Source organism: Nematolebias whitei, chromosome 18, assembly GCF_014905685.2.
Source record: "Nematolebias whitei isolate Nwh7 chromosome 18, NemWhi1, whole genome shotgun sequence".
In the NCBI taxonomy this organism is placed as follows: domain Eukaryota; kingdom Metazoa; phylum Chordata; class Actinopteri; order Cyprinodontiformes; family Rivulidae; genus Nematolebias; species Nematolebias whitei.
In genome coordinates, this window is record NC_056515.1 from 30,296,602 (window position 1) to 30,314,001 (window position 17,400).

General features: G+C 36.6%; 2 protein-coding genes across 2 annotated transcripts; both read right to left on the bottom strand.

Annotated features, from left to right (window-relative positions):
• Positions 1 to 1,661: 1,661 nt before the first annotated feature.
• Positions 1,662 to 2,883, bottom strand: LOC119424479 (liver-expressed antimicrobial peptide 2). Its single transcript, XM_037691965.1, has 3 exons — positions 2,733 to 2,883; positions 2,502 to 2,641; positions 1,662 to 1,733 (listed from the first exon to the last, which is right to left on the bottom strand). The coding sequence occupies exons 1-3, from the start codon at positions 2,796 to 2,798 to the stop codon at positions 1,712 to 1,714; spliced, it is 228 nt and encodes a 75-aa protein (XP_037547893.1). The 5' UTR covers positions 2,799 to 2,883; the 3' UTR covers positions 1,662 to 1,711.
• Positions 2,884 to 5,678: 2,795 nt separating this feature from the next.
• Positions 5,679 to 16,139, bottom strand: scarb2c (scavenger receptor class B, member 2c). Its single transcript, XM_037692322.1, has 11 exons — positions 15,961 to 16,139; positions 15,077 to 15,234; positions 14,374 to 14,518; positions 13,339 to 13,622; positions 12,869 to 12,988; positions 12,076 to 12,254; positions 11,816 to 11,934; positions 8,643 to 8,716; positions 7,464 to 7,515; positions 6,073 to 6,225; positions 5,679 to 5,832 (listed from the first exon to the last, which is right to left on the bottom strand). The coding sequence occupies exons 1-11, from the start codon at positions 16,081 to 16,083 to the stop codon at positions 5,794 to 5,796; spliced, it is 1,446 nt and encodes a 481-aa protein (XP_037548250.1). The 5' UTR covers positions 16,084 to 16,139; the 3' UTR covers positions 5,679 to 5,793.
• Positions 16,140 to 17,400: the final 1,261 nt, after the last annotated feature.

Genomic DNA, 17,400 nt, shown 5'->3' on the forward strand with positions numbered 1-17,400 from the left:
CAGATGGTTAAAAACCTGCGTTTGTTTCCTGAAACTGGACTCTCACAGTTCGACCGCCGAACCCGGTCCCCCCACGCCGAGTCTGTGGTGGTCCCCCCTTCAGCGCGCTGCAGCTTCAGCACCGCTCAGACAGGCTGAGGTGTTACGTCACGACGGCTCCAGCCAATCAGAAGACAGAGAGGTCTCCGCATCTCGAAGTATCCAAGAAACAAGATGGAAACTGATTTTTCTTTATGAGAAACAATCATGCCAAAATGGCAATACTTAACGTTTATTATTGAATATAAAGTAACACCCAGCCTTCCTCCAAATAAATAAAAATGAAGAACAGGTGACACTTTGAAGCAAAACTCAAGTGAGTATCTTATATTTTTATCACAGTGAACACGTAGCCACGGGGTTGTCAGAATAAAACAGTAAACTGAAGAAAACAGAACATGAAGCTGGAATTTTAAACAAATCCTAAAAACAACCAACCCCTGATAAATAGAAGAAAACAAAATTAAATTAAGAAAATATTAAATTCACCAGTCCTTAATTTACCGAATTAAGCCTCGTGTCGCCCCCTGCTGGTCAGTTGTCTCACCTGCTCAATTTGTAATCTTTCCAGACACTACTGTGTACTGTACATGAATATTACTATGCTTATTATTACTAGTATTGTGAAATGTCTCAGTTCACATGGTGGTCATGTAAAAACATTAATTGTATATTTTTAAATAGAAAGCTGGAACATCTTTTAACATCTCACAAAGTCTGTAAATATTTATTTATAAAGGAGATTAAAAAATGATTCAAACTACTTAGTCAACATGGAATATAATCTAGAATATTCAGTAAACATGTTTGTTGGATAAAACTCATTTAATCAATGTGAGAGCAGTGGCTTTATTGTTTAAAAAAAAAGTTTTGAGTTAAAGATGTGTGTGGATTTACTGCAGATATTCAAATGTTTGATAGTTGATATGTAAAGATTAGAAACTTGTTTTTGTTTACTGCCTAAAAGAAAAAAAGTTTAGGGCAGTTTTTCTTGTATTTATTTAATTTACAATAATTCTTCTCAAATCAGACATCATTAAAAATTTACTCTTAAAACCTTCAAAACTATTCATTATAAAAATGGCAGAACACTTATGTGAATTTGAACAACTTTTCATGATGTAAAAAGTTGATAAAAAAAATAAACCAATAACAGCTGATGAAGATGAAGCTTTGGTCAGTGACGAGAATCGTATCGATCTGTAAATATAGTTTTTCCATTTAAAGAGTCACAGAAAGTGTGAGAAATGTTTTAAAATCTAGATTTAACAAAAACATATGGGCAGTTTAAATTCTTTTAAAAAATGTGTATTTGATTATTTACAGCACTTACAAATAAATAAACAACAATAACAACATGAACCAATAAATTCAGAGCTCACAAACTGTGCACGGATGTTTGTATTTTCTTATCAACACACGCAGGTGACACAACCGGTGTGCTGGTACAGCAAACAGGACTGGGACATTTCACACACGCGTAATCAGCTTTTACAGCTTTGTTTTCTTGTCTCCTGCAGGAACTCCAGCTGCAGAGGATCTGAAAATCTTCCATCACGTTTTTAGACGGAGGCAGGTGATCAGAGAGGGGCGGGTGGGGGGTTCCACGGGGAATATTTTTCTTGTATCAGCCTGATAGAAATATGTTTGTGTCTTTTCTTCTGCACAAGTCTCAGAATGAACAAATGTTTCTCCTGTAAAAGATAAAGAGCTCATTTATTGCGGATCTTTGCATCTGAAGTTGTCATCAATAAGCAAAATAAAAATAAAAAAAACAACTTGAGATTAAAAACAGCACGTAAATATTACTGTTGATAACATGGAAACTACACATTCAGAAACATTGTAAAGAAATTCCACGTCTGGTTTCATTTTCACACATTTATCTCTAATATTTACCCTTAACGGTAAGTTCAGCTATTTTGGAGTGGGGTTTTGTGGCAAAGGTAAGAACAGTAAATATCTTACCTGTTGTGGATAGCTTTTTGTACAACCTCAGTTTGGAGAAACAGTTTAATTCTGATCATACTGACAGGATAACAGCTAATCTGAGCGGGGGCAAGACCAAATTTAGTTAAAACAGCTTTGATCTGTTATTTTCATGGTGGTTCATGTAAATAGTTAAAAAAAAAAAACTTTACTTTGCTAACAGTTTTGCATTACGCAGGTGTTGACACAGATCGGCAGGGTTTTGCAAACACAAGTAGTAGCAACAACAGTTAGCTGTAGCATTTTATAAGCAACTTGTGGCACTTATGACAATAAAATCCCAATATTTGCTAAAATAACTATATAATGCAAAACTTTGGTTCTGGTTTCACTTGGACTAGATGCTTGCTCGTCACTCCCGTCAGCTTTAACTCTTGTTTCTCCAAACTGAGCTATCTGCAACAGGTGAGATATTAATTGTTCATACCCTTTCCAGTTTCAAAGTATCTTTAATTCGCGAAGCTCAGCTTTACCTGCAGTAGTTTGTGCCACACTCTAAGTGATCTCTGCAGCTGGCTCCGACAGGTTTCAGACTGTTCCAGCGCCACAGAAGTGACCGTTTGGTTCTCTGGATCAATCTGTCCCAGTCATCAGGAACTGGGAGTGCATTGATCTGTGGAGACAAACATCAGAAGTTATTTTTACGATATGATCAGCTCAAGAGGATAAAACACATTTTGTGCATACGCTGACAGAACACTCACCTGAGTGAGACAGAAAAGGGACAAAATGACAGAGAGGATGATGATCTTCTCCTGGAGTGTCCTCATGTTCTCTGCAGCGGTTTGAGCTCACAAGAGATGCTGGTCTGATGGACGGCTCCTCTCGGTTGTATTAAAGGCTTTAATTGGGTTGGGGAGGAGTCAACCTCTAATTCGCTGTTTCTTTAATTTGGCAGAACGAGCTGCTCAAGTCAGAGTCGGTGAAAGAAATCTCTCACAGAAGTGGAACTTATCAGTTTTATAAGAACAACCAAAGCCAAAGTTTATCTCCGGGTGTCCAAAGTCCAGTTTGAGCAGGTAATTCAGGACAACTCCACGTCGAAGGTATTGGAGACCTTAAAGGGATTGGGCGGTGCCTCTGAAGTGGGGGTTAAATGAGGTATCTATCCATGCAGGTATTAGTCAGCACCGCCTCAGTTTGGAGATGAATATGAGGAATGAGCATTGTATTATTGTGAATGATGTCAGCATAAAATATGTCTCGATGCCCCTGCACAGAGAGAGGAGTCAAACTGAAAATAAAAAGGCCAGGGCACACCGAGATTTTAATCCAGAATCTTCTAGTTGTGAGGCAACATTACTAACCACTGCTGCACTGTGCAGGACTCCGAAGTTTAAAAAAAAAAAACTTTAAAAGCAAAGCCTTAAATATAAAACATATTTAACATTTGCTCCTGTATAGCTAAAGGACATAGTTTTACCAAGTTCAGCATATTGAATAAAAGCGAGAAAATAAAAGAAAATTTATAATATCTGTTTAAATATGTTAAAGGCAACAAAATTTCCTACAAATATAAAGATAATAAAAAAAAACATTAGTTAAAAAAAAAGTTATGAGTCATTTTGGAGTTGTAACTAAATTCACCTAATGAACCACATTTTCTCAGATAATTTGGAAAATGCAATTAAAACAAAAATAATAAAAATAATTAAAAAAACATGCATTACATTATGGTTAAGTAGCTAAATTTATTACGCAGATATGTCACAGCTTTAAAAAAAAAAAACAGATTAGCTGCCTCCTGTATTGTTTAGCATTACTTACAGCATCATTATCATCATCTCAAGGTCTAAAGACTAAATAATTTAAAATAAAGTGAAAATGTGTGAATAATAAATAAGAAAAAAAAAATCCTAAAACAACAAAAAAGTTTTCCAGAAGAATTTATTGACAGATTATCTGAAAGTTTGTTGGAGTTAGCATTAAAATACCTTCAATAGCAACAGTTAACTCAAGAATTAGCAATACAACAATCATAACTCACATATTACGTTTATTTTTTTACCATTTGATAAAATTTGTTTCTGAGGCTAACAGCTAAGTCATAATTAGCTTTTGTGTGCTAGCTAGTTCAGCTAGCTTCATAACCCAAACAATAATTGGTGTGTTAAACTAAACACGTTCAGGAATTATTACAAAACAATTTGGTGTACATAAATGACAAGATTAATAAGAAATTGTATCTATTTGACATTTCTTGTTCAGAGAATATAAACAGTGATTAAATGTTAGGCATATACATTTTAGCATGAAGTAGTAACATGGAACATTCTTTTTCATACAAAACAAAAAACACGCTCTCTTTGTCAGTTATTATAACTTCAAATAAAAATGGTTTAGTGTGCAACGTTGAAACATGAACAATTAAACAGCGACAGCCCAGCAGAGCTAGAGCACATCTGTAACACACCTCAGCCGTGACGCTTACACCAAACTGTTGGTTTAGGGATTTTAGTAGAAGCGATAAAACTAATTTATGATAAAACATTATGCTTAAGAGGAGAAACATGTTTCTGTGCCCATATACACACACCATATAAAAATAAAAACAAAACATCCCTTTTATCTTGTAACACTGACTGGCTTGTACTTAACATACCTTATCTTCCAGACTATAAATTGCTCTGGAGTATAAGTGGCATTTATTTAGAAGTGTATTTCACAAAGTGCAAGAACAGACATTTAATCTGAAATAACAATAACACACAGAACAGACCTGGGATCCTGAACACGATTAATTAACATAACAAGCTAACGAGTCCGACAAGTAATTACCAGTAAATTCACTAGTCTCATTCCACATCATTTTGGGGGCATTTTATTTGTGTTATGTTTTTCTCAGTAGTCTCTAAGTGAATGTTTGAGGGGGGTAGCGGTAGAAGAACAACATATAGCTGTCAAAAGTCTAGAGGGCTCTCTCGTGGCTGCAAATGGTAATGTTTACTCTTTGGTTCATGTCAGTATCAATGAACATTTAATGCGTCAAAAACTGCATCATGAATAGGAAAAAAAAAGTAAAAAAGTCGCAGGACTGGCCCAAACTATGAAAAAAGTGCAACTTATAGTCGGGAAAATACGGTACTTGGTTTTGACTGGGGTGGACTACAGCAGAAATATATTACATCAAAATAAGATCATCCATATTTGACAACTACTTGAGTGCAACAGATTGACAAAATCAATTCGTCATCATCATCATGGCTTTAGTAAGCATTTGTTTCAATAAACACTTTTTCGACTATAAAAACAACATTAATCTTATTAAGATTAAAACTTTTCGCCAGTGCTTTAAGTTGATACAGAAAATTAAAAACAAATATTTCCTCATTAAAACAAACTCCCTCAAAAACTCGTTCAGCTCATACACAAGCTGTTAGTTCACGGACTTATAAACATGAATACACATTTATACACAATCAGAAATGTGGCAAATTAACACAAAATATGGCAACAGTAAAATACATTTTTGAGTATGAATTACATGCTGTTTGGCTGTTTAGTGTGGTAAAAAAGAACAATAAAAAAAGCGTACATTTTATGTTAAAAACACCGCAGCTTGAAACGAAAACAATAACCGCAGTATGTGCTCGTTAAAGACACAAGTTTAGGAATTCGATCACGTTTCTATAACCATGCGATTAATAACTGATTAGGAGATAGCATTCTGAGTAGTAGTGGTTACGTTGTGATCAATGTTTTTGATTTACACACTTAAAATGATTCTACACACACAACAAACCTCCTCACACATCCTCCTTTGTGCTATGAAGACAGCAGAGGTTCACGTTCAGCAACAGTGCTCTGGAAAACAAAAATTAACAACAAGACGTCACGTTTTCAATAAATACAATCACATATTAAGCTTTTGGTACTTGTTAACACTTGGATATGACTATCAGAAACCTTATCAGATGTTTAAGAAAATTTGCTTTTTTCCTAAATTTACTTTCCTGGAGTTTTTATTTTGACCGTGAGAATAATTTGCGTTAGTGTTAACGACGTCACGGTCTATAAATGACTTGGCGCGCGATGCTCACTTACCTCTGGGACTTTCTGTCGACACATCAGGAACAAGAACAGTCCTCCAAAAATGATGCCGAGACCGATCAGCATGAAGGGAACGTTCTCAACAACGTTCTTCTCAAGAACAATCGCCTGCAGCTTCTTGGCCGATGCGTCGTCAATGAGAACGCTCTGGTGGTAAGAACGAAAAGAAAATACAACTTTACATGTTTGCATGAGTAAAGAGCTCCTGGAATGCACTCAAGATTGCTTCACTGCAGTCAAGGACTAAATACACAATTAAATGAACTAATTGAAAATTTAAAATATCACTTTTTTTTTATTTGGTTCCAGTCTGTGAGTCAACACTTCAATATGTTGAGGAGTAACAAATCATGATTTAGGGTACATGTTAATTACAACTACTGATGGTAAAAAAAATTTTTTTTTTAAATAAATAAATCTTAAGTCATATGTTGAAGGTGTATTCAGAATTAGAGTTGCAATTTATGGCCCGAGCCAGGCCAAAATGATGTGTTTGATGAGCGGGCTGGGCCGGGTCGGGCTTCTGTGGTGTGGTTTTACGAATCATACAGCACAAAGAAGTCTAAATGAGAATGCACGATATAATGTGTTAATCTACTTGTTGAGGAGGAGGCAGTAACTTTACGATGTTGAGGATGAGAAAGAAAGAAAATAAAGTGCAGCGGTTAATCAGACTGTGAAAAGAGAGAGCAGCGCTGGAGCATTGCACAACTAATTGCACATGTGGCCCCGCCCACCCTATGGCCCCGCCCGCCCTGCTTTGCTTGGGTGTCAGTTAAATCGCTCCATCGTCAGCAACAGCGTGACTAAGGTTAATCTTGCACGATTTTCTTTTAGGTCACTTGATCTATATTTTTCCAAATAATTTTGCACTAAAAATATTTTTGTTCATCTTTAGAGTTGATTTTTTTAGGCTATTTGTTTTGTATGTTAATGTAAGCTATCCATTTGGTGACTTATTAATAAACAAGAAATCTTATATCTTCCTTTCTTAGAAATATGTTTTTTTTTAACCATCATGTCAAACTAATTTGCTTACAAAAGCAGTAAAAGCTTAATTAAAATAACATGTCGAGTTTGCTTCAGGTTCGGGACTCTGATTAGAGTTAATTAGTTGGGTTGGATCGAGCTTGTACACAGTGCCTATGGGCTCGAGCCGGGCCAGATTTTTAAGGCCCGAATGCAACTCTATCCAGAATCTGGAACAAATTATAGTTTTGTAGCATGTCTGGGATAAACAATGGATAAAACATCCTTCATTAGTGGTGGTTTAATCATTTTTTGACCAGTTGTTGCTTCCACAACTCAATAATAAATGGATGAAAACCAGTACGGAGTGTGTGACAGCAAAAATTACCATAAAGGTGAAATGTGTGTGTGTGTACCTCATTGAGATAAACCACAGGGAAGACCACGGTCCTCACGTTTCCCGTTTGACTGAAAGTAAAAACAGTTTTTTCCTCTTGTTTACACTCAAACTTTTCAGTCTAACGTTCTGAACGAAAGGCAAAGTTAAACTCAAAAAATAAATAACATTATTCAAAAACATGTTTAGCTATTTCAAGCAATCTACAGGATGCAGACTATATGAACATTTAGACAGTGAATCACTTTCATGGAGGTGAGTGAAAAGATTTCTCAATATAAACCCAATGTGTGTTTTACTTTAGAGTATTAAGCAACACTTATGGCGGTGAATGTTGGGGGTCTTTGCTGATTTTGGACCAACTGAGAGTAAAACCTCAAAGGAATCATCTGTAATATAAGATGAGGTAGTGTAAATAAAAAATATATTGCTTCAAAAGACATTAAGATGGAGACAATGTGCAAGAATCAACAACCAGCGGGACTCGACCCGTCTCGAACCTGATATTAACCAACACGGTGACCCTTTAAAATTATACAAGATTATTTGCTTAACAGATGTTTGTATGACGTTGTGTAAACTTTGTCAATAAAATAAAAATCCTACACTTTTAAATGGCTACGTCAGCTTGTGTGAAAATATCGAGCACCTCTTGAATTTCTACTTTGCTGCCTTACAAGTGTAAACTAAAACTTTTTCAACTCTGCCATCTTTACTCGAGGGCCAAATAAAAAATAAATAAATAAAATATATGTGTATTACACAATAGTGTGCAGATTAATAACAAAAACGGTTAAATCAAGTCATCTGGACCAGTTTCTTTGAAGGAGAAATGCACACACTCCCTCAACACTTCAGTTTTCATTTATTTAAATGAAGTGTTTGTATTCCTTTGCATCAAATCAAACCGTTGATCGAGATAATTTGAACCGAAAGAGGAAAAAAATCATCTAGAAAACTGATCTCATTCCATTTCTCTCAGGTGTTTCATGGAACTGTTCAAAAGTCCACTAATAATGATGATGGTGGCAAAACAGCTTTTTATCTTCCAGACTGCCCTTCCCAGATATGATCATTCATACAGCTCCAAGAGTTTCCTTTAAAGCCAGCATGGAGACTGGGACGTTTGTTAAAAACAGCATAAATTTTCTAACACTTCCATGCAACAAGTGACAGATGAAGAAAACGAGCCGATTACCTGAAGTAGGGGATTTTCTCCACGTAGACGTTAATCTGGAGCCGCTTGGCCGCTTGTAGGACGATTCCTGTTAGCTGCAAAACAGAATCAAACTTAGAAGCAGATCTGAGCTCAGTTAGTATTCTCTCATGCTTCTATCAGATGTAGAAACAACACTTTAAATAAATTAAACACCACGTTACTCAGTTCCAGTTTGAACATGTTAAATATCCTTCTGGTTACAATATTTTAAGAACTTTATTAGAGCCTGACCGATATATCGGTAGGGTCGATATAGGCATTTGGGGACATATCGGTATCGGTGATAATTGGCCCATTATGCACCAATATAAACACTTCAAATTTTCACCCCTAAAATGCTGGGAACGAGCCGTGTCCTTACTTGCAAATGGCACAATTGTACAATGTATCCAGCAGAGGGCGCATGCGGACTACTTTCAAGTCATGGCCACGCTGCACACTTGACTCACAGCCAAGAGGAGACCCAAGAAGCAGGGAGCTACTAAATACTGTGTGGCGCGTTTTGCACGGTAAGTTTATTTTAAATGGCCACTAAATTAAAATAAATCAACAATAACAAATTCTCTTCAATCCTCCAACCCGCTAGCCATTAGCTACGTGCCTCTCAAGTTAGCAAGCTACTGTTTAGATAACCTAGCATAGGTTATTGACTTGTAAAACTTTAACCAGAACAATAAAATATATGAGTTAGTAATGTTATCCTTGTTGTCCTCAATGAAATGCATTGTTTGAAAATTTTACTTCTTTGCAAAGAAAAAATAAAAATGCTACTGCGGTCAATACTAATTAGACCTTCTTTTTAAATGACTGACTGTTTAAACACTGAACAGGGAAGGGTGTTTCTTTGTTTAATCTATATTTTTGTAACACGCTTGATAATTTTATGGTGAATGGTGGAGGATAGAAAATGTGAACCCATGCTAGGAAAACTGTTTTTATGACCAGTACACCACTTGCAAACCTAGTGTGGGACTGGTATAGCATGGATCTGATTAGCTTAGCTTCATGGTTGCTAACAGCTGCGCTAAATAAACAAGTCTCATACCACTCGCTGCTTACTTGGATTTTTGGGGGTGGATGAAGTAAAAAAAAAAAGATCAGCCAATACATCAATCGGCATCATTTGTCCCTTCCCAAAGTTGCAAACACCGGGTTAGGATAAACAAGTTCATCTCTCAACCACCCTCCTGGCAGCTTCAGAGCAGGTGGCCTAGTTGTCTTTTAATCCGAAAGTTGCTGGTTTGAGCTTCATGTTCAAATGAACCCCCGTGTTTTTTCACCTCTACTTTAAGGTGGTTCCAGTTTTGACAATATTGTGCAATGATTTTTGGCACCACAGGTACCATAAGAATATAATAGGTGTGAATTTATGCTTTTTTGTTAAACCCATCTTGATGAGAAGCTGTAGAACTAAAAGCTTTTAAGTCATTTCTGCCCACCAACTGTATAAAATGTTGAGTTCGACCGATATGGATGTTTTGGCTATCGTCAATACCTTTTATTGGTCAGAGGACTTTAGTCAATCTCAGTAATCTCATGCAGCGACCTGGCATAGTCAGGAGTTATGAAGGTTTATGTCACACTTAAAGGCAGCGTTCCTATTTTTGTTATTCGTGCATGACATAGCATGCTTCATTTGACCATGCTGGTGCACGAGTGTTACAAAATGATTTCAAATCGCTCAAAATGTACAGGAAAAAAATTGCAGAATTAATCAACAGGAAGTAATAATTCCACCCCCAAAAAAGATTTGGTTTAAAATTAACTTGAGCTGATTTTTGTAACATGTTTAGATTGTGTAATCAGGCATAGGTGCACATTTTTAGCAATGGCTATGAACGATGAGTTTCTATTTTTAAAACTATTAAGTAATACCCTTGATCAATTAATTATTTAAAATACCTTTTGAGACCTTGTATACCTGGATTACTGAGCATGGACTTTTTGGGGTTTGAGACCTTAGGTTGTTTTTTTTGTCTTTAACAGTATTAATAACTGGGAGCTTTATTTTTTTTGCAATTTACCGTAATTTCTGCAAAACCCAGTAAAACTATAAAAAAATCTAATTATGCACTATGAGAAAGAGTCATTTTCTCACTATTTTTACATCATCTTGAGAGCTACTTTAAGTTTACAGAAGTCTCTTGTTTACGTAAACATCATGTACGATTACAGAGAGTAACAAATCCACTAAATCTATATATTTTTGTGCATAATGTGGTGTGGTGTTCTCCTAAAACTGTTTTTCCATCCCTGTCCACCTATGAAGGCTTTTACACCAAACTCAGTCATGTTATTACAGTTATTAGACCCGATAAGAGCTTTTAAAGCTTATCTTTGGTGACAGCTCCGTACCACCTCCGCTTTAATATTTAACTGCTGTTTAACTACTGGCTCACCACTGCTAAGGGGGAACAAAAGGGACAGTTCACCATCTATTGGACTATTTTGATATTGCAGGCAACAAAAAAATAAAGAAAAGTCATGCGAATCACTTGCTGTCTTTCTATGCCAGAGACTGAAACCAAGATCCACTTGCGTTGAAAACAAAAAAATGAATTTATTGACTTTTACACTGTCTGGTTTGGTTAATCTCTGCTGGAAGTGTTAACGTACAACAAAGCTTGCTACAATAATCTCATGTAAAATGATCAGAGCATGTGTTTTCAATGACTCTCAGCTACTACCACATTAATAAATATTAATTTTAGCTCAATATCTGTAGAACTGACTGGATTATGGTCAGTTTTCTGTTGTCTGTGGCAGCCATCTTGAAGTGGATTAACTAAATGTTCATCAATCATAGATGCACGTTTTAATTTTTGAGAGTTTCATTAAAATCTGTTTCTTGGTTCACAAGTTATTTTGGTAACAGAGACTTGAACACTCATGCACAAAAACTTTCATGTTTGCCTTCACCTTTCAAGCACAGGCGATAAACTATTAGCTTCATGACAATAAAAATCAATCACTTAATCAGGTCTCTCTTGTAAATGAGTCCTCGAGGCTCAATGTGATTTACTTGTCTAAATAAAGGTTGAAAAAAAAAAGACTCACTATGATGTGCTAACAATGTACTCGTATCTCGGTGCAATGATAAAAAACCTTATTCTGATTCTGACAAGTCATAGTTTTGAGTGAGAATGTTTTACCGGATTGATATCAATGGCAGTCTGGTGCTGTTCCTTCTTAGGCTTCATGCCAAAAACATCCTGAGCAAACTTCTCATCTGCCTGGTAAAAGTGTGGTGAGGACATTATGATGGGAGCACCTAAACAAACACAAGTTTGAAATTTAACAGATAATAAATCAAACAGATTCTGGGAAAAATGGCCCATTTAAGACAGATACAAAAACATGTTTAAGTCTCTTTAAAGCAGCTCGTCTCGTGTTTCGTACGGCATTTTCACACCTTGTTTACACGAACTGATGTTGAGCAGGCCAGAGCCGAGGCAGTTACCAGCCGGCACACAGAAGCCTGCGTTTGCTGGGTTCACAGTCAGATTGGCAAACACCTCATGGGGGGGAACGAAACGATACCCAGGGATCCCCTTCACTGTCACGTCCTCCGTGTGCAGAGCGTACAAAGACCTATGAATCAAAGTCAAATGTATGGTAACTGTGAAAACACATGACATACCAGGGGGTTTTTTTTAAAAGGAAGAGTGGCACATATTTATATGAGCTGATTTCCTGAAAGCCTGAGTGGCAAAACAAGTTTTACAATCAGTGTTCAAAGGTTATTTTAATCCTGGCGGTTAGATTTTTATTGAGAATAGAGCTCATTCTCATTTATTTACAGTCAAAGCTGATATTTCTTGTTTCAAGCATCCCTAACCAGAAGTTCAACCAGCTGAACTGAAGTACTTAATCCAGTCTCTAAACCTGGATAATACTGAGGATACAGAAAACTAACGAAGGAGGCATTTCACTGCATAGCTTAAGCTTGAGGTTCAGGGCAAAAACCATAAATGCTGTATCAGCAAAAGTGGACACGAAACTAGGAAGACGTTGTTTTTTAAAAGGAAGTAAAAAAAAAGAAGAAAAAAAAAAGGCAAGGAATGATGCTTTGCTGTGCACCATCAAACAAAAACAATATAAGCAAAAAAACGTCCACTAGCTGAAGTTATAAACTTCAAATCAAATTAAAAACTATCATTAAAACAAACAAAAAAAAAAAACTATGCTGGGATGAAGCACGTCACCTGCACAGGTCAGAGGAAAACATATAAAGGACCTCATCCTTTGTGACGATCGGATGGAAGAACGCGCCGTTGGTTCCGTTAATCATATTGCACTCATCGGACGTCCACCAGTTCAAAGAGCTGCATTCAAACACACAAAAGTGACTATTAGTGTCTTTAAATGGCATCAGGATCATAACAGATAGTTGAGTTTCAGGCATTTAGACAACAATTTGAGATAAAAAAAGAAGTTTACTACTGTTTGATCTTTTCTTTGTGTGTGGGTGACTATGTTTGACTGAGATGTATGAACTGTTTTGTTAAATCGTATTTAAACAGGCACAAGGTTAGTGCTGGAAACAATGAGGCACCAATGGGAAAAAATGAACAGGTTACATTTTAGTTTAAACACTATCTGATCAATGATTCTCACAGGTTTGATTCAATGAAAGATGGATTTTTAAATTATGTTGGAGGTGAAAGAAGATTACCTGTTACCATTCCATTTGTCCACCCTAGCAAAGTCTGTGTAGTTCTGCTGGCCGGTGAAAAAGACATATTCTCCATCACTTGAAGCATTACTTTTATAGAAAAGTCCAACAAAGTCGTCTATCGTAGAGTCAAATTTTTTGGCCTCTTTGAGCAAGGGATCTTCATATCCCCACAGAAGCTCTTCCACTGTGTGGCTGGAGAACAGGCCTATGTTGTTGAACGTCATGTAGGCAGAGATCAAAGAGGCAATCCAATGTGAGTCCTTGAATTTTTCCATCAAAGTCTACCAGGAAATAAAGGACAATGACAACGTCATAAAACATCCTGACGTAAAGATGTGAAATGATGAGTCATTAATAAATATTACCTATCCATGTACTGTGCAGATTGTGTCTCAGTAACATAGGAATGCAATTTTTTTTTAACTTACAATAATTCTAGTAATTTAACCATTTTACTCCTGCATCATGTTAGTATCAATTTTATCAGTAAATAAAAGAAAAACTAAATTATAGATTAGAAGTTCAAGATTATATATATTATGGACATTAAAGGTATAAACTTGAACAGTGAGAATGTTAATTTTAAACTAATTGATATGATACATCTTCAGTCATCATATCTTTAAAGGTCAGTCTCTCTCTATATACTGTGTGTGTGTATTAATGAAATTAATAATTTTGTGCTGTTGGAAACTAACTTAAGTAATTTTTCCAAATCACAGAATTCTTCCTTGTTTTAGAATACTTTTACTTATTTGTATATATGTATGTAGTTATTTGTATATGCTCTAAATATGCATTTTACTTAACTGCAAAGGCAAATAGAGGGAATATCTACTCTGTATTTGAAGAATAACTTTGAACTATGTGCTTTTTGTAACAAAAATTATTTACTTTTTCAAAAAGGATAGTGTTAAATAAGTTTCACTAAAGATGTGTTGGACTATCAATGCTTTTAGATCAAATAAATACTGCTTGACAAAGGACATCATCAGTACTTTGGTGACCAATTCTTTTTGTGTTTGTGCTCACCATGGCAGGGATGTTAACAGTCCTGATGAGGTCACTTTCTGGACCTCGAGACATGTTGGGCTGGAAAATGTAGGTTTTAGGATTGACGGCTGCTACTTTAGTGCCATTATCTTGGAAAACCACTTCCTCCATTGGTCGATACTCTCTGCATAGAAAGATGTAAACAGTCAGCATAATACTTAGCCATGACAGTGCAGACTTTGCACAGCTTCTTCCTGAACATTGTGTGTGTGTGTATATACAGTGTTTACCATTATACAAGCAGGGTGCCCTGCCCCATCAACAGAACCAAGCGCCCCGCCTACCGAACCGAACTGCATGCACCCCACCCCCCCATCGGCACTGACGTAGCGCTAAAGGCGCGCAATACAGGCGCACTAGCTAAAAGCAGCACTTACCAAAGACAGACACAGCTCAGACGTGCTCTTCTCTTCGCCTCTCAAAAAACTCAATTATTTTTGTTTTCATATCTTTTCAAACTACAAAAAACTGCATCATAGCACCTTTGAACCTTGACAAACAATAGTGTTTGCTTATATTATTTGTAAAAATTGTTCAAGTTTAGCTGCAATATTTCTAGTTACGGTGGGGCAGATACTGTGTTGGGCAGCTTTTATTTTTTTTTACTTTAAAATGTTTCTTTAATTTCACATGATGGCCTCTGAGATAATAAAAAGAAGCCACTGTGACGTTGGTCTCTTACCGATACGTGTACGGCCCAATCTCCACCACAGCCGGCCGTTCCCCACCCAGCACCTCTTGTGGATTTGTCACACTGAAGAAGTAAAACTGCATGTAGATAGGTGCAGGAGGATCCGTCCAGGCTTTAAAAGCCTCTGTTCCATTTTTCAAAATTACTTCCTATGAAGGACAAAGGTCAGTGGGTTAAAAATGATGATGTATGCGGAGAATGAGCTGTTTCACATCACATGGCAGGGTGGAATCATTCTTTCATTAAACACAAGGAGGACACAAACCAAAGTTTCCATGTTTTCATGGAAAACAACTGAAGTAACAAAAACCTTGCTGCTTGTGTTGGAAGCCGGTTTCTGGGAATTCAACAGGAGGTTGGCTTGAAACACATCAATGAGGGCTATTTATGGGACAGATCTGGTTGGCAGGACACAGACTGATGAAAGTGAAACGTTCCTCCCATAATAAACTTTTCCAGATGACAAGATTTAACCTTTTTTGTGATTTATCTACCTGGATGATTGAGCTTACAAACCATGTTCAGCTACATAGGACTGTTGCAATAAATCAACTCACAGATTTCTATGCAGGTCTTTAGGTTAAACTAAATATCAAAATGTATAATATGGTAAGTTTGTTTATTACCAGTTTTTCTATATTTACACCCGTTTATTTACACATTTTTACACCTGACCAACAGGTGATATTCAAACTAGCTACATGAATGTACTATGAATAGCAGTTGAGATTGGGGAAATATAAAGCTTAAGAGCTGTAAGAACAGCTACAATTTTTATGAGAAAACTCACAATAAAACACTAAATGGGACTGTCTTAACGCTCGCGCTAATGCTAGCTACCGAAGCTAAAGCTGATAAGTAGCTTTAAAGGTTACCTTTTTAACCGCCGATTTCAGCACATTTGGAAACACGTTAGCCAAAACTAAAGCAATGCCGACAATCAGCAGTAAGATAGAAACCACTCCAGTGCTGTAAACGAAGCATGACTTCAGTACCATGATGAGATAGCAGAAACTAATTTCAGTGAACTGCCACTGACAGGAGCTACCGAGCTGAGATGTTTTTGTTTTTCTGGTTGGCCCCGCCTCCTGTTCTTCTTCTGCGTTTTATTGGCGGTTAGAAAACCATCTAACAAATTTATCGCCACCTACTGGACTGGACAGCCAGTCATAAAATGGCTTAAAAATAAGGGTTTGTCCTTTCTTGTGTTGAAAACTTGTGACAAACAACTCTGTATTATCGTTTAATTTGCTTTACAGTGGTATTTGTTGTCCTCTCCCACATGCATATTTATTCACAAGGGATAAATTGCATACTGAGATTTTCATATTTTCCTTTATTTCCTTTGCTTTAAATCTACCCTCATTTCTATTTTTCAATCTTTTCTTTAAAAATATAACCAAAATAAATTAACTTTTATTTAGTTTTTAGGTTTAAACTTTTAATTAACTGTTTTCCCCCTTTTTTACTATCACCAAACATTTAAGGACACAAAGTAAAACTACTACAATATTTGCCTCTTGGAGATAAGAAAAATCCATAGAACACACACAAAGATTTTTCATTTTTCTAATTTATACACAATATTTTATTTAAAGAGAGTGAACTTTATTGAAACAAAACATATACGTTTTAAAACAAATAAACAATAAATCACTTTAAAGCGTTTCTGGGCATTCGTTTTCAGCTTCAGTGATTCAGCATCACCTTGCATTCTTGAGCCATTTTTGACTGGAGCTCCAAAAGTGTGTCTGGATGACAAATGGAAGAAAATGCAAGCACCCACAAATATTTTGTCAAATTAAAATCTACATACCAACATTTTTCAGTCAGTTCATCTGGACAGTTTCTTTTGTTGTGCTGAAACGTATCGCCTTCGATCATGAAGGCTTCATCAGTCAAGGAAACACACAACAAAACTGATTCTTCCCCCAATAGCTTACTCCAAAGTGGAACAAACCAGTTTTGTTTGTGATAAGATGGTCTCTTTGGTACGCCCCCGGGGAGATTGATGATGATGAAAGGAGATGATTGTGGACTTCAGAAGGAACAAAAACACCTATATCCCCCTGAACATAAGAGGATCTGCGGTGGAAGTGCCTCCAGCAAGTACTTGGGTGTACACATGAATGACAACCTGAGCTGGAGCAACAACACCACCAGCCTGATCAAGAAAGCTCATCAGAGACTCTACTTCCTCAGACGGCTGAGACGAGCTGGTTTGGGAAGCTCAGTCCTCACTTCCTTCTACAGGTGTGCAGTGGAGAGCATCCTGTGCTCCAGCATCAATGTGTGGCATGAAGGCTGCACAGAAG